This window comes from Leptodactylus fuscus, chromosome 6 (genome assembly GCF_031893055.1).
Source record: "Leptodactylus fuscus isolate aLepFus1 chromosome 6, aLepFus1.hap2, whole genome shotgun sequence".
In the NCBI taxonomy this organism is placed as follows: Eukaryota; Metazoa; Chordata; class Amphibia; order Anura; family Leptodactylidae; genus Leptodactylus; species Leptodactylus fuscus.
In genome coordinates this window covers 113,201,059-113,226,656 of record NC_134270.1, presented here as the reverse complement: position 1 = coordinate 113,226,656, position 25,598 = coordinate 113,201,059, and the positions used below count along the sequence as shown (strand labels likewise).

The window sequence follows — 25,598 nt, the reverse complement described above, 5'->3', positions numbered from 1 at the left end:
TGGTCTTCAGAATGGCGTACTCTAAGCAAAATGTATTGGTCACTTCTTTAGGTGTATGTTGTATTTTCAGGTTGGTATAACAATATTCCGTGGTGTGCTTCTTTACATAAATTGGTGCAAATCACACCAGCTACCTCCTTCCCTGAGTTGTCTGTATATATGTGACTTCCCCATAGGCAGGCCATTCATTTGCTATATAGGCAGGGATATAGATATAGAATGTGTATGGGCCCTGGCACAAGAGGGGCCCCTCTGCCACATAAGAAAACTTCTTTTTTTTATAAATGGCACATGGTAAATGTGGACTGTTACAAATTTTACTTTGAAGCGCAGGATTTCCACGTTTATGTGTGGCTATAAAAATGAGTTATAAAGTACAGTACAATAGAACAGTCACCCGATTAACTTTGTAGAGTAACACATTTCTCATTTCTAGGAAAAGGTCTTGGAAGGAGAGAAGTAAGGAATTATCAGTAGCTGCTGCGTCCTACAGAGCATAGATATGACATTGATACACGTCCATCCCTTCCTCCCTGGCTTGCTCCTGTGGATTATACAGCTCTCCAGTTCTTTTGTGCTGGCCACTGCTACTGAACTGATGCATCCTTCCAACAGCACTGACGCTGACCTCATGTTTGGCTTCGGGATTCCTAGAAACAGGAGGAAACGTTACATATCTCCCAGAGACATGAGTGCCTTGTTGGACTATCATAACCAGGTGCGCTCCAAGGTCTTCCCTCCAGCTGCTAACATGGAATACATGGTAAGTAACGGTATTGGATAGGCTAAATAAATAAATAAATATATATATATATATATATATATATATATATATATATATACCAAGGTAGCAGGCTGAGTTTGGCCGGCAGCAGAGCTGAATTATCTTTTGACAAATCTTATTGTAGTACCACCAGGTGTCTTTATCTTATTTTTTAATATCTGGGTTTTGCTGAAGAAGTATATGTAGTTTTAATTGTAGCAATGCCTTGTAGATATTGCTATAAATTTCAGGCTACGATTACACCTGCTTGGGTGACTGTTTGGGGACTCCATCCCGCTTTCTGTTTAAAATATGCGGAGAAAAAAAGTCCTGTGCGCCGATTTCAGGTGAAAACCCGGCGGACCCCATTATACTCTACGCAGGTAACTGCTTTTTAAGCACATAGGGTTTCTTTTTTGGGGGTCCCCAAGAACGGAAACTTTAACGCTAGAGTGAACCTAGTGCCCCCTGTGTGCTAAAGCTCTACCACACTTCTACTTGTATACCTCAGATCACTTTAGACCTGCGCCCCTACAAGATGCTATGGAGTGGCGGTACTTACTTGTCTGCTATCCAACCCCTCACGCTCATTCATTCTCCGGGCACACATGACGTCACATTAAACTGAAAAGCTCTGGTGAACTAGCTGTTAGCCTACAGGTGAAATTTATAGTAGCATGCGCTCGGCAATTAAAAGCTGCATGCTGTTCTTCATGCAAAGAAGCTCTCTGTGTATACAGCCTCACATGGGAATATAGCTAAACATAGAATCTATAGACCGATTTATGAAAAACGCAGCTCAGCTATTTCTGCAATATTTAATTAATCTAGTATACTGGCTATAAAGGGTTTCAAACTATATCCCTACATTGTCAACGGTTAGAAAAAAAATGTTTTTTATTTGTTTGCTCTTTTGGAAACAGGGCTACTGTTTCTGAAAAAAAAAAAACCAGGTTTACATACAATTCAAATAACCTTTTGTCTATACAGCGCGAACACCTTAGAACTCTGTTGTACCCTTTCTGACCAGCAGGTGGTGGTGATGCCCAATTTTTATTTAAATACAAAAGCTACAGTATTTGAACAATTGATCATCTGTCACCTCTCCAAAGTTGTCTATTTTAATACATACATGTGTTCTCCAGAAAATAAAAGTTTTACACTATATTTTCTTAAAGGGAGTCTATCATTAAGAAACTCAATGTTAAACAAATCACATAGTGAACTCGGCTTTATAAAGGCTATTCCAGGCATACATTTAGTATCAATATCCTTGCATAAGAATAAAAGAATTTTGAAACTTTAGTTTCTTAATGATAGACTCCCTTTAAAACTAATTTGTGCTATTTCCTGTTATTCCTCTAGAAATTGTGCTACCATTCTTCTTGTCAAATGGGTGTGTCTTGACATTGTCTGGGACTGCCAAGTACTGATAGAGGGTAAGTTCACACGGGACTGGATGTCGGTGCAGTGCAAAGGCATCCAGTCGCGTACTCTGCTCCGGATTAGGCCCAAATGAATGAGCCTAGTCAAGAGGGAGTGTCTTCAGGCAGATGTTGTGAGGCGAATCCGCCTGAAAGAATGAGTATGTTGCTTCTTTTTCCAGGAGCCGGAACAAATGGCTCCTGGAAAAAAAGAACTGACCGTCTCCCATTGATTTTAATGGGAGCCGTTTTTTTGGTCAGGATTTTGAGGCAGATATGGCCTGAAAATCCTGACCAAAAAAACCCCTGTGAACTTACCCTGACATGTCCCCATCTAAAAACACCCAGTTGTCCTCATTCAAAATTTTTTAGGAGTATTAACAAAAGGATTTCACAATGAAAAATGCTGTAGGATTGTTATTTAATAGGAAATACAAGTATATACTAAAACAGACATGTCAGGAGATGTGGTCTTCTTTAAATACCCTTTGCTTCTTTAAATACCTTTTGCTCAGTATACTGTTCTATTGCGAGCTACAACAAAATGCGCTTGGACGTGCATTACTGCGCATGCCCGAGCGCCATTTTGTTGTAGCTCACTATAGAACAGCATACTGAGCAGTATGCTTAGTTCTATAGGTAGCTACAAGAAAATGGCGCTCGGGCATGCGCAATAGCGCTTAGAACGGAGTGTTACTGTACATACGCGGGATTTGAAGCGTCAGGAGCAAGACAACAGAGGATGTAGGTGGTACAGCAAGTGCGGAGGAGGAGGGCATAATAGAGCACAAGCCACGGAGGGGTGTTACTGAGATAAGACGAGGGTGGTGCTCGCTGGCCTTGGGGAACGCCCAGGGTGCTCGGTGAGCCTCAGCAGCATATAGTTTTTATCGATTTTTACTAAAAACAAGGGGTCTTTGGAAGAACTGGAGGCAGCACCTGAATAGCCTTTTTAAAGGGTATTCAGACATATTCTTAGTTCAAAATCCATTTTCTGAATGATAGAGCCCCTGTAACACTGTGGAAGCTTTACTTTGACTATTCAGGTTTGTGCAGGTGTTCCTAGTTCCACAACCTGTCTATGAAACAAATTCCTTACCACAGACCCACTTTGGAACATTCTAATATTTACATTTCATGACTTTTAGGCATATAAGATGTCTGTGTAGATTTCTCTGTACAGATGTGATGTATGTTTCTGCTGGACAGAGCCAAGTTTGTGAAATGTTTTTTTGTTCCTTCGCTATATTTGAACATTAAAAATTTCAAACTTTTCTTGCTGTCAGAGCAAGACAGATCAAATATTGGAAAGTCCAACTTATGGTCCATGGACCAGATGTGTTAATCCTACCATAAATATATGAGCCATCAAAAAGTTACTAAAGATGGGCATCAAAGGAGATCACCGGTTCAGTTTCTGTACCATGTGACATTTCCCATGAATCTTTGTCTTGCCCTTTGATGTAACTTATAGGGGTTGTTCAAGATTTGAAGATTTGTGATACTGATGACCAAGCCATAGGATAGGTAATTGGTATCAGATTGGTCGGGATCTGACATCTGAACTCCAAACCGATGAGCAGATGTGGCCGCCAGAAGCCATATACTAAGTGTACGGCCATAAGCAGTCCTGCTCCTATTAAAGTGAAAGGGATTGGGGATGCAGTTCCAGGCGCCACTGCTATACCATATGCACTAGAAGCTCCGTACAGTGCATGGAGCTCTGTACGCTGTAGAGGTGGCATCTTGAAAAACAGCACTGATCCCTTTTACGGGGCGTTCACACTTGCGCCCGTGTCCGGTTTGTGCATTACAACGCATTGCCGTTTTCAGCCTTGGCGAAAGTGGACAGGGGATGGAAAAAACGGTCAGTTTTAAAAACCATTCACTTGAATGGGTTTGCAAAGGTGACCTCCAGTGTCCACCTGTGGCCTGTTCGCGGGGAAACCATTTATTCTAGCTGGACACAAAGTCCTGCATGTCCGACTTTGTGTCTGGCTATAAAAACGGTTTCCCCGTGGACTTTGGAGGTCACCTTTACATACCCATTCAAGTGAATGGGTTTTAAAGCTGACCTCCGGGTTTCCGTCCCATGTCCAGTTTTGCACACACTGGACACCGAGCACAAATGTGAACAAACCTTTACTTGAATAGAAGCAGGACTACTTATGGCCATATACTTAGTATATGGCTTCCAGCAGCTGCATCAGTTGATTGGTTAGATTCCAGCAGCCTAGGCCTGTACCAATCTAATACTGTGGATAGGTCATGTGCGTTGTTCTAGTTGACAATATTTGATACACTTTAATTGGCCCATTGAATGAGGCCTTGTGCACATTATGCACATGAAGACATTAGTCCATCAAGTCCAACCTATAACCCTACAATCCCCTACAGTGTTGATCCAGAGGAAGGCAAGAAATTCTATTGAGGCTTATGCCAATTGCCCCATTTCAGGGGAAAAAAAATCCTTTCCGACTCCAATCTGCAAGTCAGTATAAAAACCCTACAGGAAGAGTGGTGCCAGTTTATTAAAAGAAGACACTGGGATCACAGTCAGATAACATCTGAGTGTCACCTAAGTGCTTCCATGCTTTATTCATTTTATGTGGAGTTCCATCCCATTCCTACCTGGTAGGTCCTGCTCTATAATTATCGGATCAGAAATGGATTATTGGAGCCCTCCTTGGGTGGTACACTCCGTTATGTGCTTGGAACCTAAGGTCATAGGCCATATAAATTGTACTCAAGATGTGTCTACAAGGGATTCAGACCTTTGACTTGGAAAATGTTGCATTAAAAATCAAATTTTTGGCAGAGCTGAAGTATGTACAGGGTCTAATTCAGTCAAAAGTTTTTAGAATCATCAATGACATTATGATATTAGCTTTCCTGTATATTATTAGATAGATCTCATTACACACTTCATCATGAACACATTTTTTTAAAAAGCTTTCAAATAACTGGCAGTGTACACAGTGGTTACGCTGGGTTCACACCAACGCCCGCTCCCCGTTTTCAGGTTTCTGTCTTCTGTCAACAGTGTCCAGCCGTGAGCGCCTGTGAGCGGTTTGTGCTCTCTGCAGCAAAACCGTTTTTTTTAACCAGACACAAAGTCCTGCATGTCCGACTTTGTGTCCGGTTAAAAAATACCGGTTTCGCCGCGAAGAGCAAAAAACGCTCACCGGTGCTCACGGCTGGACACTTTCCAAACATGAATGGGTTTGAAAAATGACTGCAGGTTTCAGTCTCCTGTCCAGTTTCGGGCAGGAAACGGAAACCTGCAAAACGGAGACCGGGTCCAGATGTGAACGAGTCCTTACTAGGACAAGACAATAAACGAGCAAGCAATTTATGTATAGTAAAAGATCACTTGTACCAATGTTTATCGATCTTCTAATGAAACAGACATTGATTTAAGGTTTAATAACAGTGAAACCTTAACATTGAGGCAGCGGAGAATCAATTTTTTTCTGAGAATTCTAATACACAATTGGGCACATTTATTATTATTCTATGCCACATTTGTTGCGTAAAAAAGTTACAGGCCTCAGGTTTCTGCCTTTTTAAATTGGTGTTTTTTTTAAAGTGGTGTTTTTGGACTACCCTTACCACTTACTAGGGCCTTGCCAGATCTATGATAATTTTTATCAGTGTGTAAATGATATCTGAAATCTAAGCCAGCTATAAAATGGAGTAGATTTTGGTGACTGTTGTTGCATGACCCAACTGGAGGATGCACCTGATTTAGGGATGAGGTGTGCCTTCTGGCAGTGAAGAGATTATAAAGAAAGGCATAATAAATCCCCAAAAAACTTATAGTGATTCCAGACCAGCGGTCCCCAACCTTTTTTGTACTAACTTTTCCATGGTCCGGCAGGGTTAGGGGCACAGCAGTATTGGGACAATTGGGCAACTCATAAGAAAACACAAAGTGCATATTTAACTATTATATTTATGCATTTACCTATACTTTATTAAGAGAGATCTCTCTCCATATCATGCATAACTTATTGTTGGTAAGGACAGCTCCATTATTATTATTATTATTATTATTATTTATTTACAGTCCTATGAAAAAGTTTGGGCACCCCTATTAATCTTAATCATTTTTAGTTCTAAATATTTTGGTATTTGCAACAGCCATTTCAGTTTGATATATCTAATAACTGATGGACACAATAATATTTCAGGATTGAAATGAGGTTTATTGTACTAACAGAAAATGTGCAATATGCATTAAACCAAAATTTGACCGGTGCAAAAGTATGGGCACCTCAACAGAAAAGTGACATTAATATTTAGTAGATCCTCCTTTTGCAAAGATAACAGCCTCTAGTCGCTTCCTGTAGCTTTTAATCAGTTCCTGGATTCTGGATAAAGGTATTTTGGACAAACAATTCAAGTTCAGTTAAGTTAGATGGTCGCCGAGCATGGACAGCCCGCTTCAAATCATCCCACAGATGTTCAATGATATTCAGGTCTGGGGACTGGGATGGCCATTCCAGAACATTGTAATTGTTCCTCTGCATGAATGCCTGAGGATTTGGAGCGGTGTTTTGGATCATTGTCTTGCTGAAATATCCATCCCCGGCGTAACTTCAACTTCGTCACTGATTCTTGAACATTATTCTCAAGAATCTGCTGATACTGAGTGGAATCCATGCGACCCTCAACTTTAACAAGATTCCCGATGCCGGCATTGGCCACACAGCCCCAAAGCATGATGGAACCTCCACCAAATTTTACAGTGGGTAGCAAGTGTTTTTCTTGGAATGCTGTTTCTTTTTGGACGCCATGCATAACGCCTTTTTTTATAACCAAACAACTCAATTTTTGTTTCCAAAATGAAGCTGCCTTGTCCAAATGTGCTTTTTCATACCTCAGGCAACTCTATTTGTGGCGTACGTGCAGAAACGGCTAATTTCTCATCACTCTCCCATACAGCTTCTATTTGTGCAAAGTGCGCTGTATAGTTGACCGATGCACAGTGACACCATCTGCAGTAAGATGATGCTGCAGCTCTTTGGAGGTGGTCTGTGGATTGTCCTTGACTCTTCTCACCATTCTTCTTCTCTGCCCTTCTGATATTTTTCTTGGCCTGCCACTTCTGGGCTTAACAAGAACTGTCCCTGTGGTCTTCCATTTCCTTACTATGTTCCTCACAGTGGAAACTGACAGGTTAAATCTCTGAGACAACGTTTTGTATCCTTCCCCTGAACAACTATGTTGAACAATCTTTGTTTTCAGATCATTTGAGAGCGGGCTGTCCATGTTCGGCGACCATCAAACTTAACTGAACTTGAATTGTTTTGTAGAAAGAAATGGTCCAAAATACCTTCATCCAGGATCCAGGAACTGATTAAAAGCTACAGGAAGCGACTAGAGGCTGTTATCTTTGCAAAAGGAGGATGTACTAAATATTAATGTCACTTTTCTGTTGAGGTGCCCATATTTTTGCACCGGTCAAATTTTGGTTTAATGCATATTGCGCATTTTCTGTTAGTACAATAAACCTCATTTCAATCCAGAAATATTACTGTGTCCATCAGTTATTAGATATATCAAACTGAAATGGCTGTTGCAAACACCAAAATATTTAGAACTAAAAATGCTTAAGATTAATAGGGGTGCCCAAACTTTTTCATAGGACTGTATATAGCACCATTAATCCCATGGTGCTTTACATTTGGGGGTTACATACAATACACAAAATATACAGGTACATATCATACTAATAGTGATCGGCTGGCACAGTGGGGTAGAGGACCCTGCCCGCGAGGGCTTACAATCTATGAGGGAGGCTTAGTAAAAGCATGGGTAGGGCACGGGCCCTCACTCAATTAGGGGTGATAAGGAGAGCTCTCCGTTAACAAAGTTTAGGTAGGATAGAGGGACCATCACTCAGGGGGCACTGTTACTGTAGTAGTGCACCCCACAAGTAATACTCCCAAAAATGGGTCCTCTAGACACTTACCAGGTGTCAAATGATGCCTGTATGCTGAGTGTATTGCAGCGTATTACACACAGCATAGGAGCATCATCTGACACCTAGTAGCCTATTTTTCCAATGACCCCTGGTCTGGGGGCCAGTCATTGAGGACCTCTGTTCTAGAGCACAGATACACTGATGCTTTGATTTCTAGAAAGATTAAGCTTGAGACTCTGAGATCACTAGACTTGTAACAGACACTTGGAACTCTATAACTTTGACACTAGAATAATGATATACTGAGGCTTCTGAGACTCCTCGATTATTAGCGCAATGATACCTACATACTGATATTAGTGTTAAAGGGCAATGAGTTGCTGGTACTTCGTACTTGTGATACTAGAATAGTGATGTGCTATGACTTCATATACTAGAAATGATTTTTGAGTTGACCATAATTCTAGGATTAGCAAAGTGGACCGTTATGATCCCTGTCTGTCTGATCTATTATGGCATATATAGAGGGGGTCTTCCTCTTGGGACCACTAGCTATGAGCCACTCATTCTTGCGATAGAGCCATTCACAGCCTGCAAGAACGACATGTAATGTAGTGGGAATGAGCAGCAAACACCAGCTTCTGTTTACTGGGGGATTCGGTGGTTGGATCAGCAGCAGTCAGCTGGTCAACCCATCAGTTGTAAGGAAAGGTGTAATGGAACTATTCATTTATTTCTGTCTGCTATAACGCCTTTTAACCAATGTCTATGGTAATTTCTTTCCTTCATAAAGGTGTGGGACGAACGCCTTGCTAAATCTGCAGAGGCATGGGCCAACCAGTGCAAATGGGACCATGGACCTAACCAGCTCATGCGTTATGTGGGTCAGAATCTCTCCATCCATTCTGGAAGGTAATTCATTCACCAGAATTAATCCACAGAGGTACAGGTACTTTTTAGAAACACTCACAGTCAGAGACAGAACTAATGCTAAGGCTCCACGTGGTATCCCGCAGCAAAAAAAGCACTGTGGGAAAAACCATAGCGGCAACGCATTGTGTTTTTTTCCTGCAGCGCTTTTCACAGAAATTTCGCAGAGGTTTCTACTTCAATTATACCTGTATGGCAACCGTAAGTGTTTCCGCAAGTATAATTGACATACTGCGATTTCCAAAATCGCAATGGTTTTGGGAATCGCAGCATGTCCATTGTGTGTATTTTTGTATTTTACCGCAAAGCAGTGATGGGATTCGCTAGGGGTATAAGATAGCTATTCCTTCACCCACTAAACCCCTAAGACTCTGGAAATAATACAATTAACCCCTATAGTCATGATAAACCAGACATAGTACCAAACATATAAATGCTGGTTAATACCTGATATAAGACCACAAGTGATGACCCTGAATACAGAGGTTAACAAACATTCAAGGCCATTTATAGATCCTGAATAGATGCCTGGACTGGTGATAATAGATTACTTCCCTCTTAAAATTATGATGTTGCCCTACCCATTAATCTATGAAAGAGGAAGTGCCTTGATTTGCAATACAAGTTTACATAGAAAGTTAGGGTATTATGGGAATCCATAACACCCAGTGACTTGTGATGACCAGCGGCATAGCTATAGGGGGTGCAATGGTAGCAATAACTACTGGGTCTCGGAGACTCAGGGGGCCTAGACGCTTCTCAAGACCAGTTTTATAGATAACACAAGATGAGTGGGGCCCATTATATATTTTGCATCGCAGCCCAGAAGCATCAAGTTACACCTCTGACTGTGACTATCCATGTCATCATTCCCCATCTCTCATCTAGTCAGGAGGCAGGTTTTATTTCTCAAAAAATGGTCTTGAAGCTCAAAACAACCGATCATAATTTGGATTGCATTATGTTAAATTGGTTGCGATTAGCTATTTGGCTTTGATAAATATGCCATACAAAGTATGTCTGTGAATCCTCACCTAGTTATTCTGATATAGGTGTCAGGAAAAGTGACAAGGGCTCCATGTATATTGGCATTGTTTTGTATGAATTTCAAAGTGACCATGATAGATTTGTAAAGATTTACTGCAAGAGTTTTTTTTTCTTAAAGAGCCTCGTCTCTAAAATTAAAATTTTCTTGAATGTACCCATAACCAGACAGAAGGATATGGAGCATTGTATGAGGTTAGAAAAACATGACTTCAAAAACAGCGCCTCCTCACAGGTTGTATCTGGTATTGCAGCTCTGGTCCATGCAAGTCATCAAAAAAATTTAAAAGAGATTATAAAATTAGTCTGAACTGTATCAGGCATGGGCCAGAACAATACGAAGCCCGATGCAGATATGAACATAGCCTGACCCCTGGTTCACATTAGCGTTTGTATTCTGTCCGGAAGGAGTCCGCATGGAGACCCGCCCGAACAGAATACAAGCACAATTGCAAGCACTGTGCTGTCAAAGCGCACGGACCCCATAGATTATAATGGGGTCCGTGTGCTTGCTGCGCACTGCCCACATGAATGATTTGTGCGGGCAGTGATTGACAAGAACAGGGACCCCACAATGTGTGCTCCACACGGCTATGTGCGGTCCGCAGCAAGCACACGAACCCCACTAAAGTCTATGGGTTCCGTGCACTTTGACAGCACAGCGCTTGCAATTGCCCTTGTATTCCGTTCGGGGTATCTCCATGTGGACTCTCCATGGATGGAATACAAAAGCAAATGTGAACCAACCCTTAGAGAGTTTTAAAAAAAACTGTTTACTTTCCTGGTACAGTGCCACCCTTTGACTGTCTTGGTATTATATCTTAGACTCATTCCAACAAATGAATGAGAGCTGCGATACCTGACAAACTGACCAAAAAAACATGTGAACAGACACATATCTACATATCTGTGCCAGTTTTGTGGCATAGATGAGAGATAATGTGGCGCATCTTTGGTGTATGATTGTTTCTTGTGCCAAAGATGCACCACATCTCCAGGCTGAGGCAAATTCCATCCCCACAGTGCAGTTTTGGAAATTGCAGCATGTCAATTATATACATGCAGAAACGCCATCGGTTTCCCTATAGATATAATTGAACCCGAAGATCCACAGAGGAAACCTCTACGAACTTGCTTTGAAAAGTGCTGCACGAAAATCCACAATGTGTCGCCGTCAAGGCTTTTCCTGCAGCACTTTTTTGCTGTGGGATGCTACGTGGGATGCTAAAAGCTTAGTGTGAACATATATTGTTGCCATTACAGTCACTGACAGAGCAGGGAAACTATCACTTTATACCTAGTAAGGCTGTCAATTACATTTGTGGGAAAGCTGTGGTTGTTGTGATAGAGGCTTTGTTGGTTGTCACCCAACTTTCCCAGACACAGGTATAACTATAAATAAAATGTTTAATTTTATGGAGAAATGCTCTTTAAATCTCCCATCAGATAACATCTGTGACATAATCAGTATTCCTGCCTGTCCTCCCTGTATAAGTAAATAGAGATAAGCAAACAGTGATCTGTGCAGAGTGGCAGATATCAGACCAGGACTCTGCAGCTATCCATAGACTGTGGAGCTGGCACATGAACTGTGTTTCTAGTCTTTTGTGAGGGTCACTTCACCACACACTGCTTTCCTATGAAGCCAAGCCACAGTATCTCACAAAAGTGAGTGCACCTCTCATATTTAGTAGTTATTTTATTATATATTTTCATGGGACAACACTGAAGATATGACACTTTGAGACAATGTAAAGTAGTCAGTGTACAGCTTATGACTGGTTGGAGATTAACAGCACCAACATACAAACTATCCCTCCCCCTTTCATTTTTGACCCTCATTGACCCCATTAAATAAGACTATAGAGACAGTTTCACCTTTTGATGGGCGGTAGTTCGGCCACAGCTTTATTAACTCTTATTAACGTCATAACCTTTAACCTTTTTTTCTAACTCATTTGCATAACTGTAATTAACATTTGGAACTGGAGGAGTAAGCCCCGCCCCGGATATCCGGGGGCTCGTCCGGCTTCCGGTCCGCCCCTTCATTTTCTCTGAACCACCGCACGCCAGCTGTGACTTGCCATAAACAGGCGAGGATTCACTGAAAAAACAAACCAGAAATTAAAACATATCAGCCACTCGCTTAGCGAGACATATACCAAAATCAGCCAATCATGAGATGGGATAACCCTTGGCACGGAATCAACACTTCAAATCCTTTTTATATATATATATATATATATATATATATATATATATAATTTTATTTATTTTTTTTTAAACCAGTTAAAGGGAGGGAGGGTGGGAAAGCTGGTTCTGATGGCAGCCGAATGAAGATGTGTGCCGGGAAAGCCCCTTTTCCCGGCCGGGGCTGTACCATTCAAAGACACGCCCACTAAGCATAGGGGGAGCTCTGATGCAACATGGGGCATACCAACTCTCCAGCAAACTTTATTGTTCATTAACAATAGCCTGTACTTACTAAATAGAAGACCAGGCCAGGTAAGCTGACAGGAGAATGAGTGAAAGGGAAGGGAAAAAGGGGTAAACTTGTTAATAGCACATCCCAACCAGTCCAGGGCATCCTCCTTGAAGTTCAGTCCGGTGCCCACATGACTGGTTGGAGATTAACAGCACCAACATACAAACTATCCCTCCCCCTTTCATTTTTGACCCTCATTAAATAAGACTATAGAGACAGTTTCACCTTTTGATGGGCGGTAGTTCGGCCACAGCTTTATTAACTCTTATTAACGTCATAACCTTTAACCTTTTTTTTCTAACTCATTTGCATAACTGTAATTAACATTTGGAACTGGAGGAGTAAGCCCCGCCCCGGATATCCGGGGGGCTCGTCCGGCTTCCGGTCCGCCCCTTCATTTTCTCTGAACCACCGCCATGGAGAGACCGGTGTAACCCTACACCGGTCTACGACCGCCACTTAAGAGAAACAACGCCTGCTCAATGCCTGCTTCCACATCATCAAGGAACACGTCATTCCCAAAGTCATTTAAGTGCACTCCATCTGGTCGCATAAACTCACTATTGTCACCTTCGAGCCTTCTATGTCTAATCACTACCCCACCCTTGGCTCTGACGAACCTGGCCATACGTGCGTTAATAGAACGCCTAACCCTCTCAATGGCCTCAGCATTCCTAGCACCGCGCCACACCAGTCTTGGAATTATCTCAGACCAAATGATCACTAATGACTGAAAAAACTCAGGAATCCTATCCAGGTCAGACCTCATAACCGCGAGCAAATCGACCATCCTAACAGAACAGAGATCATTACCACCTGCATGCAGGAGCAGTATAACCGGAGCACGTATTGATTGACTGACAGAAACCACTTCAGGCAAAACTTGCGCCCATTTCAAACCGCGATATCCCCTCCACAACACTTGGATCCTTTGCAAGCCAAAGCTTCGTCCACCGGGCCGGAACTCAGCGCGCTGATGCGCCCAATAAATGAAAGAATGTCCTAAGAGAATCACCACCGGATCAACTTCGTCTGAAAGAAAAACATACCATAAACAGCCTATTACAAAACCAATTCTGGACGGACATAACCCGTGTAAGCGCTAGATTTCCACCTCCCAATACGTTTTACCTCCTCCTCTACCAAACCCGCCCTAAAAGCATCCGTAGCGGCCCCAATACGAAAGGAATGGGAACCAAACTGCGAACCATCAACCCCAAGCCTACGCAAACAAAGCTTCAGCATACCAGTGAACTGATATCTAGTGACAGGGGACAAATCCTCATGAACCAGAAAAAGTGGTACAGATGGACGGCAAGCCATGTAGCGTGACACACTGACCACCGGGCAGGCAGGACCTCCAACCGGTCTCAGCGTGAGCCATACACCTTTTCCGTATTGGTCAGTCTTGGACCTACTGATTTTGACCCTCAAAATCCCATTGGCAACCACCACATTGGCTTCCTGAAGCCCACCCACCTTAGTCTTACTAACCGAGCACAATTCCCCAATGCGTAGCGCCGCAAAAAATGCCAAACAAAACGCGGCAGACCACAAAATCACCTCATATTCTTTAGTGCAAACTAACGACAAAACTTCCAACAATCTGACTAACAGCGAATGCGTGATAGGCCTCCTAGACTCCTTCCGCACGTATTCTTTTCGCCAGCCTTTTAATACCTGGCGAACAGCAAAATGACTAGTGACATCAGGCGCACCCCGTAATCGAAGATGAAAACCCACCCCAGCTAACCGCTTCTGAGCAACTACCGCAGATACACCCAAATCCCGTAAATAACCCAGGTAAGCAGAAGTAACTGACAACGTATCCCTGATGCTATAAATACAAAAAACTCCCTCTGACATAGCTAGCCAAGCATCCCATGCCTTACCGTGGCTGGACCAAGTAGCAGGAGTAACAGAGGAGTGGAGAAGTGGCATCAGTCGAGGGTCACTAATTCCCATAGGATGGGAGGGCATGGTACACCCTCCGGTGCAGCCTCCGGACAAAGAGAGCGGAATTCCTGCCAATTAAAACGCGACAGTGCATCAGCCATTTGATTCTCTATTCCCGGTACATGCCGGGCCCTTACACATATGTTATGCTCCAAGCATCTAAGCACCATGCGACGCAATAGCGCCAAGACCGGAAGGGATGAAGATGACAATGTGTTAAGACAATGTACCACGCTCATGTTATCCACCCAAAAAACTACTTTCCTGTTTGCCAATAAATCACCCCATACTTCTATTGCCAGGACCACTGGAAAAATTTCCAGCAGCGTCAGATTACGGCACAAGCCAGACTCCTTCCAAATCTCAGGCCAACTCCCGGAACTCCATCTGGAGCCAAAAATGGCACCGTAACCCAAGCTCCCGGCCGCATCAGTATGGAGAGACAGCTCACCATTGGAGACCTCCGCCTCCTGCCAACATGTGCGCCCATTGTACCTCTCAAGGAAGGATTGCCAAACCCTCAAATCCGCTTTTAAAACCTTAGTAAGCCTGATTTTGTGATGTGGTGCAACAACGCCTTTTGTTGCTAGTGATAACCGTCTGGAAAAAACCCTCCCCATGGGCATGATCCTGCACGCGAATACAAGCATGCCCAGTAGGGACTGCATCTGTTTAAGAGACACCTTCGGAACACCAAAAAAAACGTTGATTAGCCCACGCAACTTCTCAAGCTTATCAGCCAGTAAGCGATAGACCATCGCCACTGTATCAAATTCAATGCCAAGAAAAGAAAGGCACGTAGTCGGGCCTTCAGTCTTGTCATCGGATAGGGGAACCTCGAACTTACCCATGAAAAAACGAAACGTCGACAACAAAAACTCACACTGCTGGCTACCAGCCGGAGCGACAAAGAGAAAATCATCTAAATAATGCGTGACTGAACAAAGGCCTGTTTCATAACGCACCACCCACTCCAGAAAGGAGCTAAAAAGTTCAAAGTAGTGGCACGATATGGAACAACCCATCGGCAGACACATGTCATAATAGTAAAAACCGTCGACTTTAAAACCCAACAAATGGTGACAATCGGGGTGAACGGGAAGCAACCGAAACACGGATTCAACATCAGACTTTGCCAAAAGCAGCTCAGATTCTTTGCTAGAACTACCCCCCCAAGACCCTGCAAAATCAAACTCACCGGACAAGACAGATGGTTGTGGAACATCAGAAATAGGAACTGACACTGGCGATACCACGACGGCGCTGGGTTGCGAAGCCCCTTGGGAAGGAGGTTCTCTGGGCTGTGCCTGAGCAGACTTCTTGTTCTTGCGTCTATGAAAAGCTGGTTCTGATGGCAGCCGAATGAAGATGTGTGCCGGGAAAGCCCCTTTTCCCGGCCGGGGCTGTACCATTCAAAGACACGCCCACTAAGAATAGGGGGAGCTCTGATGCAACATGGGGCATACCAACTCTCCAGCAAACTTTATTGTTCATTAACAATAGCCTGTACTTACTAAATACATGAGTCCCCCTTTGACAACAATAACAAAGGATTAAGTCCCGCCCTTCCTATTTCCGGTCGAAGATCTCTTTCCGGTTTTGAGAGTTTGCCATGTCTAGCAGGGGTATAGGCATACTGTTTCGTGGTTACGACGAACCTGCTGCAGAACCTCATTTGCTAAATGCTATACAGTATATATATTTATTTGCCGAATGCTATATATATGTATAGCATTCGGCAAATGAACACTGATTCTGCAGCAGGCACGTCCTTGCCACGGGCAGGCAAGAGTTTTTCTCATTGGAATGAATAGTCCGATGTTAGACTCCGCCTCCTCAGACGAGCCTCTGGCAGAACCAGCGTTGATTGGCCAAATCACTGGCAACTGGCCAATCAACGCTGGTCTATTCATTTCAATGAGAAAAAGTCAACTGGTAACAGCATACTTACCTGCTCGTAGCAAGGACGAGCCTGCTACACAATCAGCCTTCATTTGCCGAATGCTATACACTGTATAGCATTCAGAAAATGAGGTTCTGCAGCAGGCTCGTCGTAACCCGAGGACCATACCCTGAAGTACATACCCAGCCCTGGTTAATTCACTAAGGAACAGGAAGTCTTCTTGCCGCCCTTCCATTGCGCATGTGCCAACCGGAAGTTCGCAGGGGGACTCATGTATAGAAGACCAGGCCAGGTAAGCTGACAGGAGAATGAGTGAAAGGGAAGGGAAAAAGGGTTAAACTTGTTAATAGCACATCCCAACCACTCCAGGGCATCCTCCTTGAAGTTCAGTCCGGTGCCCACATATAAAGGGGCTCTATCATCAAAATTCAGCCCTATGAGCCTCAGATATTAGACTTTGAAAAGGCTATTCAGGCACTACTAATGGAATTTTAAAAGCCCCCCCCCCCCCCCGTTTTAAACTACGACCGTAAAAACATATATACAAATTATACTTACTGTGCACGGTGAGCGGTTTGTGTACTGGTGGACGTCATCTTCCCGTCTTCCTCTGGTGTCTTCTTCCAGTGACGTCCTCCTGGGCTCTTGCTTCCCCGCCTCCATCTTCTTTTCTTCCGGCTGGTTTCATCCAAATCACGTGCATGCGCAGTATTGCTCCCTCCGGAGCGCTACTGCGCACGCTCCGGCGCCATTTTTGTCAATGGAAGTTCACGACCGTACTGCGCATGCGCAGTATGCTCACGTAGTTCTAAGGGGAACTGAGCATAATGTGCATGCTCAGTATGCTCAGTTCCCCTTAGAAGTACCACAAAAATGGTGCCGGAGCCTGCGCAGTAGCGCTCCGGAGGGAGTGATACTGAGCATGCATGGGATTTCAACACAACCCGCTGGAAGAAACGAAGATGAAGGCGTGGAAGAAAGAGCCCAGGAGGACGTCACTGGAAGAAGACACCAGAGGAGGGCAGGACCGAAGATGACGTCCACCAGTGCACAAACTGCCCACCGCGCACGTTAAGTATGATTTGCATATATGTTTTTACGGTCTTAGTTTCAAATGGGGGGGGCTTTTAAAATACATTAGCAGTGCCTGAATAGCCTTTTTAAAGGCTATTCACACATATGTGGCGATCATAGGGCTGAATTTTGATGATAGAGCCCCTTTAATAGTGTCAATTTCTTGCGCATTGTATCAAAGTGTCATATCTTCAGTGTTGTCCCATGAAAATATATAATGAAATAATTACAAAAACCTAGAACTCTCAACATGTTGGGAGTTTTAGTTTCACAATAGTTGTGTATTTCCATCATATAGGGGTTTTGATTTAATAAATGGTATGTTGGGGACTCTGTTTTGTATTGGGACAAGGAGCATGAAGTGATACCATGTCCATCTTGTATGGATTTGTCTTGCAGGTATAGAGCTATAGTAGACCTGGTGAAGTCATGGTATGACGAGCGGCAGCATTACTCTTTTCCTTACCCACGAGAATGTAATCCCAGCTGCCCCAGTAAATGCAGCGGCTCGGTCTGCAGCCACTATACACAGGTATGTTCCACTCACGCACCAGTCTCTTTAAAGTCATTTGCTCTAAATACAAAATTCCACCCCTATTGTCACCTGATGTGTGGGACAGTCCCATGGTAAATGAGACTGTTAGCTGGTGTATGTATGTAAACTGAGAGGTCTCTACGAAAAATAAATAATCTGATGACTGCAGTTATGGGGGCACAGATGGGCCTAATTTTTTAATTCTTGTAACATGGGTAAAATGTACAATGGATAACACATGGATGCCATCCATTCTTTTTTATGGACCCATAGATTTTTGTTAGTGTGATACGTCCACGATGCATTAGCATCAGAGAGAAAAACAAACATGTCCTTTTTTTCACAGGTCTGTATTCAGTGAAAAAAACCATAAAATGATATACATACTTAAAATGCAGAAATGTAAATAAGGCTCAAGCCCCACGTGGAATCAATGCCATGGTCTGGGTGTGGCAATAAAACTGCAGCATTTTACAGTCCCTGCAAAGTGAATAGGATGGGAAGCCAATCCCAGCCAAACATTGCATAAAAATACCCACTGTAGAAATGCTGTGATTTCCAAAATCATTACATTTTTGAAAATCGCAGCATATGAATTATACCTATGGAAACGCTGGCGGTTTCCATATAAGTATAATAGAAGCGGAAAATTTGCAATGCGTTTCCACCACAGTTGTTCCTGTTTTGCTTTTTGGCACTCTTCTTCCGGCGGTGGTATGTAACTTCTAGGCCTCGGGCCTTGGGCAGAGCAGGCTGCACATGCCCACAGGCCACGAGAAAATGTCCGCTTACAATACTGTGCAAGTGGCCATTTTCCTGTGGCCTGTGGGCATGCGCAGTCTGCTCTGCCCAAGGGTCAAGGCCTAGAACTTACAAGCCACCGCCGGAAGAAGAGGCTGAAGAGGATGCTCCTGACGAAGATGGAGGCGGCGCTGGAGAGAGTTCTCTTGCAGCATTGGAGACGCCCCCAGTGCTGTTTGAGCGCTGAGGCCCATCCCCAGTGCTGTGAGAGCTAATTTGCATATCGACAAAAATCGGGATTGTAGACATACGTCAGCACAGAGAAGATGATAAAAGGTAGGAGACGAATAGCCTTTCTTAAGGCTAATCTGACGTGGTACCTAGAAAAAATAGTGTGTGAATGATAGGATCCCTTTAAAGAATGTTAATGACTCTATTTCCCCTGCCACTACTTTCTAGTAACATCACTGCTCACCGGCCTCCTCGCCCCCGGCCCTGGCACCTCACCATCCATCTGCAGGCAGTTAAATATTTTTCCATAAACGGTTTTCCTGCGTCCGATCGTACAGTCAGATATTTATTTTCTAGGGAAGAACGGCTTCCTCTCACATTTCACTTTCCCTTCACCAGAGAAGTGTTAAGTGACAGCTGGCAATTTCTGCAGGAATACAGATGTTTCTTCATGATCAGCCCAGGGTCTCAATGAGTCCTGTGCTTCTGCTGAAGAAGTTTGCAGATGGTGGAGTTGGAGATGTAGAAAACACACGTCTTTGCTGATTCTGAATTACACTATTAATAGGGTTTTCCAGGATAGGCACATGAGGTGCTGAGTAAAATATTCTCCAAATGCCTAAATTGATAATTACTCTAATTATTTTTTAGAGGCAATCATATCAATTTCTAACATAAACCATTAATATACAGTCCAGGCATGTTCTATTCCCATGACTTTCAGATGCAGATGAATGAGCCTAAATGAGTGAAATGTATCAAGACATGGATTCTGCAGTGGAATCAGCTGTGGAATCCATATTAAGATCGATCAGGACAGTTATTTTTTAGATGTCCTGCTTTGCTCTCTGGCTCACATCTTATACAACTGCAAATACAAATGCTAATAAGGCTTTCACCAATTCCTATTGTGAAGAGGCTGTGATCCTTTGCCTAAACTGGACTTTGCATAGTTTCACTCGGGGACAAGCCCTGATTTGGTATTGAAGCTCCAGCCTAAAGCCCGACGTAACAAGCTGGAATGAAAAAGCGCTGAGGAAAAGACCACTGCTGAAATGCCGCATCCAAAGAACACTGTAAAACGCAGTGGTTTACACTGCATGGGGCCCCAATCTTAAAAAGAATCTGAAAAAGCAGTCTGATGTAACAGTGGCATGTTATAGAGCAAGAGCAGCTGAGCAAAGTGATAACATAGTGTATGGTAAAATATTCATTAAAACTTGGATTTTATTAATTTATAGCTGTGTATGTAATGCTTTAGCATAGAGGGTAGAGAGGTGAAAAAGCCATTTTGTGCCATTCAGAAGCACAAAAAGGACTCCCATTTTGTCACTTGTTTACTAGAGGACCTTTCACCACCTCTACCAGCTCTCTCCATCATGGAATAGGTGCTGCTCCGCTAATTCCAACATTGCTTAAATTTTTTCTCTAGCCCCCACTGTTCCTGAGCAATTGGTGATGTTACGGTAGTTTCACCATCCAATATGTTATTTAGGCTGTCTAGTGTCAGGTGGGCAGTACATGGCTGGAGCAGAGACCTCAGGACCACCCACCTGACAATAGGGAACATAATTAGCATACAGTCATGGCCAAAAGTTTTGAGAATGACACAAATCTTATATTTTCACATGATCTGCTGCCCTCTGGATTTTATGTGTGTTTGTCAGATGTTTTTATCACATACAGAAATATAATTGCAATCATATTATGAGTAACAAAAGCTTATATTGACAGTTAGAATGAGTTAATGCAGCAAGTCAATATTTGCAGTGTTGACCCTTCTTCTTCAGGACCTCTGCAATTCTCCCTGGCATGCTCTCAATCAACTTCTGGACCAAATCCTGACTGATAGCCTGCAATAGAAGTGCTGATGTTTTGCAATACATTAGCATTGTAATGCTTTTAATGGTCAGACCCCCTGGGGTTCAAGAGCCCTAGGGGGTCTAATCAGTGCTGCACCTCCCATGAGGCGACCTGAAGCGACCGCTTCAGGCGGCGCTATGTCAGGGCCCCAGGGAGGGCGGCATTCTTGATTACCTAAGCCAGTCCAGGACAAGCTGTCCTGGACTGGCTTAGCACCGAGCACGCTCAGGCAGAGAGCAGGTCCTCTCCCTGCCTGCGAACACTGCTAAGCCCCATTCCCTTTGCTTCGCCCCATCCCCTTCGCTCTCCGCTCCGCCCCCTCCTCCCAGGGGGCAGCTTTCTGTAGTTCGCCTCGGGCAGCGAAAGGGGCAGGTTCACCCCTGGGTCTAATAAATGCAAGAAAAAAATATATATATTGAAAATTCAAATCACCCCCTTTCACTAAAGCACATAGAAAAGTGCTTACGGTAAATACTGTGAAAAACCTACACATTAGGTATCTCTGTGTCCAAAAATGCCAGGTCTACAAATCTATAAAAATATTTTTCCCATACGGTGAGAGCTGTAGCAGGAAAAAAAATCAAAACTGACGGGGTTTTTTTTTTTGCTATTTTTGCCTGAAATAAAAAATTTAATAAAAGGTGATCAAAGAAATAGACATTTCCCAAAATAGTATAACTAAAAAGTACACCCGGCCCCGCAAAAAATGACCCTCTATGCATCCCTGTGCACAGAAATATAAAAAAGTTACGGGTGTCAGAATATGGAGACTTTAAGAAAAAAAACATTTTTTTGCAAAGTTTTAGATGTTTGTTAAGGTGTTAAAATGTAAATAAAACCATATAAGTTTGTTGCCCCCAGAATTTTAGGGAAACATAGAATACAGGTGACTTGTTATTTTGGCTGCACAGTGAATGGTATTAAAAAGAAGCCCGTAAGAAAGTCACAAGACTTTTTTTCTACGATTCCATCCAACTCTAAAATTTTTTCCAGCTTCCCATTACATTTTACAGAATAATAAATGGTATCTTTATGAAGAACAATTTGTCAAACATTAAGCCCTCCTATGGCTCTGAGAGAAGAAAAATGTAAAAGTTATGGGGTTTAGGAGGCAGGGAGTCAAATACAAAAAACAAAAAATATCACCTGTGGGAAGGGGTTAAAAATTGAAAGCGGTCATCATATGAGGTGCTTTTATAATAGTTGATCCTGGACCAATACAAGTGCCGATCAATGAGAAATATGTTGATCGGTGCTCATTTGCATTAGCCTAGTAACACAGAGTGCGAAATGAACAAGGATGGAAAGATCTCTACTGCAATCGTTCCACCCTCATTCGGCTGCACATCCATGTTAACAAAGGGCAGGGTGTCTATACTACATAAAAGATGCAAGCAGCAGACCAATGAGTTTGCTCCTTGGTCAGATGACTAGCTGTAGAATTAGTCTGAGTTCACACTGGGTATTTTGCTCAGGATTTTCAGGCCATATCTGACCAAAAAGAGGGCTCCCATTGAAATCAGTGGAAGCCAGTCAGATTTTTTTTCCGGGAGCAGTTTGTTCTGGCTCCTAGAAAAAGAACGGACATGCTCATTCTTCAGGCGGAGTCACCTCGCGAATCCGCCTGAAGACACTCTCTTCTCCTGACTAGGCCCATTCATTTGGGCCTAACCCACAGTGGAGTGCGTGACTGGATGCCGATGCACTGCACCCATATTGTGGACCGGAACCCGAAGCGGCCTCCGCCTCAGGTTCTGGACCTAAAAACCCCATGTGAACCCGGCCGTACGGTAATAATGAGGAATGGACATTCCTAGGAACGTGTATTCCTGATAATTAGAAGCCTGGAGTCAATTTAGCAATAGGATGAAATATAAGAATTTCTTATATAATTCCCATTTCTGTTGAAGCCATTCTTGGCTTTGACGCAATACAAAAAAAATCAAGCAGTTTTTTCTGCAACATGTAGCCTGAACCTAAAGGTGTTATATGAACCTTCTTGATACATTTGCTAGCTGAAAGGACCTATTGTTGGACTATCTCACACATTGTCATACACAACTTCAGTTTCAGGGTTCATTAGTTAGGGCATATTAGAGATGTCCATTTTCCTGCTTACTGACAGGTTCGTTTAACTACAGCTTGAAATATTTTTTGTTAAGGTTGGCTTCTCACCCTCTTAAAGGTCATCAAGCTTCACTTTGAGCAGCTAATTTTTCAGCAATCCTCCCTGTGAACCTTAAAAGGAATAGAAAACATTTGGTTTGGCTCCTGGAAATAAATCGTCTTGTAGGAATTATAAAACTTGTATTATTTTTGAGCCCTTAGATCTGCTATTTTTTTTTCTTCCTTCCCGAGGCTCAGATATTATAACATTAGGTCAAAAATAAACCATTACAACATGTTTTTGGCCAAATGGCAGGAACATGAAATCAGCAAGTGTAGTTCTTGACGCACAAGTCTTGGGCTGAGGATCTGCGGTGAGTTTCATATAGACGTATCTATTGCAATGTTTGTGTTGGACCTAGTCCTCCAGCACGCAACTGAGTCTTCTGCCTCGTATCCCTTGATTAACTGCTCCACTTCTCCAGAGCTGCTCTTCAAACTGAACTTGTGCTCAATGATGACACACCGACCATTAGTCTCCATGGACTCGTTAACGTCAGTGGAGATCGGGTTTTGTTTAATTTGGATATTTTGTAGGAAACCGACCACAGTGGTTAGAGTCCAAGTGAGGGATATCTGCTTATATCACATCCAGTACAATTTGAAAGAGAATTTGTCAGGGCAGACGTGTAACTTGAAGCTTTTGGACCACAATTTATAATCTATACCAAGGCCCCCCACCTACCACGTTCCATTTATAATACTGGTGTCATATGCGGCAGAGGGTCTTTTGGCACCTGTCTCCAAAGCTCCCATTGACTTTAGTGGATAGGGATGTGTGCACACATGAATAACCTTCCTATATGTGGCAGAAACGGGGGTGAGACTCCTTACCAAAACTTTGCTAAGAATCCAGCACCAACCTGCTTGTGATGCCCAGCAAGCATGTCTTCCAAGGCCCAAATATCAATATCTCCCTGTTGTGATATGCTTAAATTCATAAAATTTATATGGATAGTACTACAAGTTTGATACAAGTTTGTTTTTGAAACCACTAAAAATTAAGTCCCCTCTTTTGCAGATGGTGTGGGCATCCTCCAATAAAATAGGCTGTGCCATCAACACTTGTAATAACATCAACGTGTGGGGAAGTACGTGGAGACAAGCTGTCCTTCTGGTCTGCAATTATTCCATAAAGTAAGTGGAAATTTCTCCTAGGTTTGGCATTTTTCCATTTCATCTGAAGGAAATGAAAAGTTCATCATAACAAGGACCTAACAAGGACCTCTTCATTTATTCATTACTGTCATTCAGAAAAGAGGCATCCAGGGTTCCAAGATCTTCTATGTCATATAAAAATTGGTCAGATGTATATTATTATCCGTGTGTGGTTAATATTAAAATTAATGAATTCTTGTAAAATGGGTCGTATTATAGCAGTTTTATTTCTTTACATAGTTGGTAATAGCTATATTCATGTACATAGGGGAAAGTATTATAGCATTTGTATTCTTGTACTTTATAAGCAGTTTTACATGATTTATATTCTTGTTTATATGGTGACATTATACCTTGCTTATAGGGGCACTATTTAGTAGTTTTCAATGGTAAGCTGTTCAGTGCTTCGCACACAGTTTAACCATTCATTGTTATCTTGTAGACGCCCTGTGGTAATTGCTCTTAGGTCTCGTTTACATCTGCATCGGTAATCTGTTCGGGGGAGTCCACATGGGGAGCCCCCCTGAATGGACTACCGAACACATTGGCAAGCGGTGTGCAGTGAAAGCACACGGACCCCATGGACTATAATGGGGTCTGTGTGCTTTCCGTGAGGTGTCCGCAGGAGTCATGCGGACAGGAAAGTAGATTGTGAAGTACTTTTCTGTCCGTATGTTCCGTGCGGAGACCGTGCAGAAAGCACATGGACCCCATTATAATCTATGGGGTCCATGTGCTTTCACTGCAAACCGCTTGCCAATGCATTCAGTAGTCCGTTCAGGGGGGTCACTATGCAGACTCCCTTGAATGGATTACTGACGCAGATGTGAACGAGGCCTTAAATGAATATGCTTTTTATTTAGACTAATAATAACCTAATTTTCTGTTTCTAGGGGTAATTGGATAGGAGAAGCTCCTTACAAACTGGGAAGACCGTGCTCGGCTTGTCCCCCCAGTTATGGGGGCATGTGCAGCAATAACATGTGCTTTTCCGGTGTGAAGTCTAATAAGCTCAACTGGTTTTAGGTTTGCGACTGCCGAAACTCCAAAGCTGTTCTTTATACAATGATGAATATGTTATACAGTGAAACATCTTCAAAAAAAACCCACCTCTTTATGAAGACCTCCTCCTTTTACAGATGAGCTTTTCTGTGACAGATTTTTAGTTCCACCATATAATATGCATTATACCCATCTTGTTTCAGAAGACCACCCTCCTAGAAGACCAAATTTTCATTGTAATTTTAGGTGTTCACTGTATTTTATAGGGGAAGTTATTTGGCTTTACCCTACAGATGGCCAAACATGTTTATTCCATACATAGTAATTTGTCTGTGCTATGCCATATACTGGGATGGGCTTATGTTCTACACATCAGCTGCTTCGCCAGTCACTC

At 42.9% G+C, this 25,598-nt stretch overlaps 1 protein-coding gene across 1 annotated transcript; it reads left to right on the top strand.

Moving 5' to 3' along the window:
- Positions 1-440: 440 nt before the first annotated feature.
- R3HDML (R3H domain containing like) lies at positions 441-25,389 on the top strand. Its single transcript, XM_075278644.1, has 5 exons — positions 441-763; positions 8,910-9,028; positions 17,908-18,040; positions 24,066-24,181; positions 25,096-25,389. The coding sequence occupies exons 1-5, from the start codon at positions 503-505 to the stop codon at positions 25,226-25,228; spliced, it is 762 nt and encodes a 253-aa protein (XP_075134745.1). The 5' UTR covers positions 441-502; the 3' UTR covers positions 25,229-25,389.
- Positions 25,390-25,598: the final 209 nt, after the last annotated feature.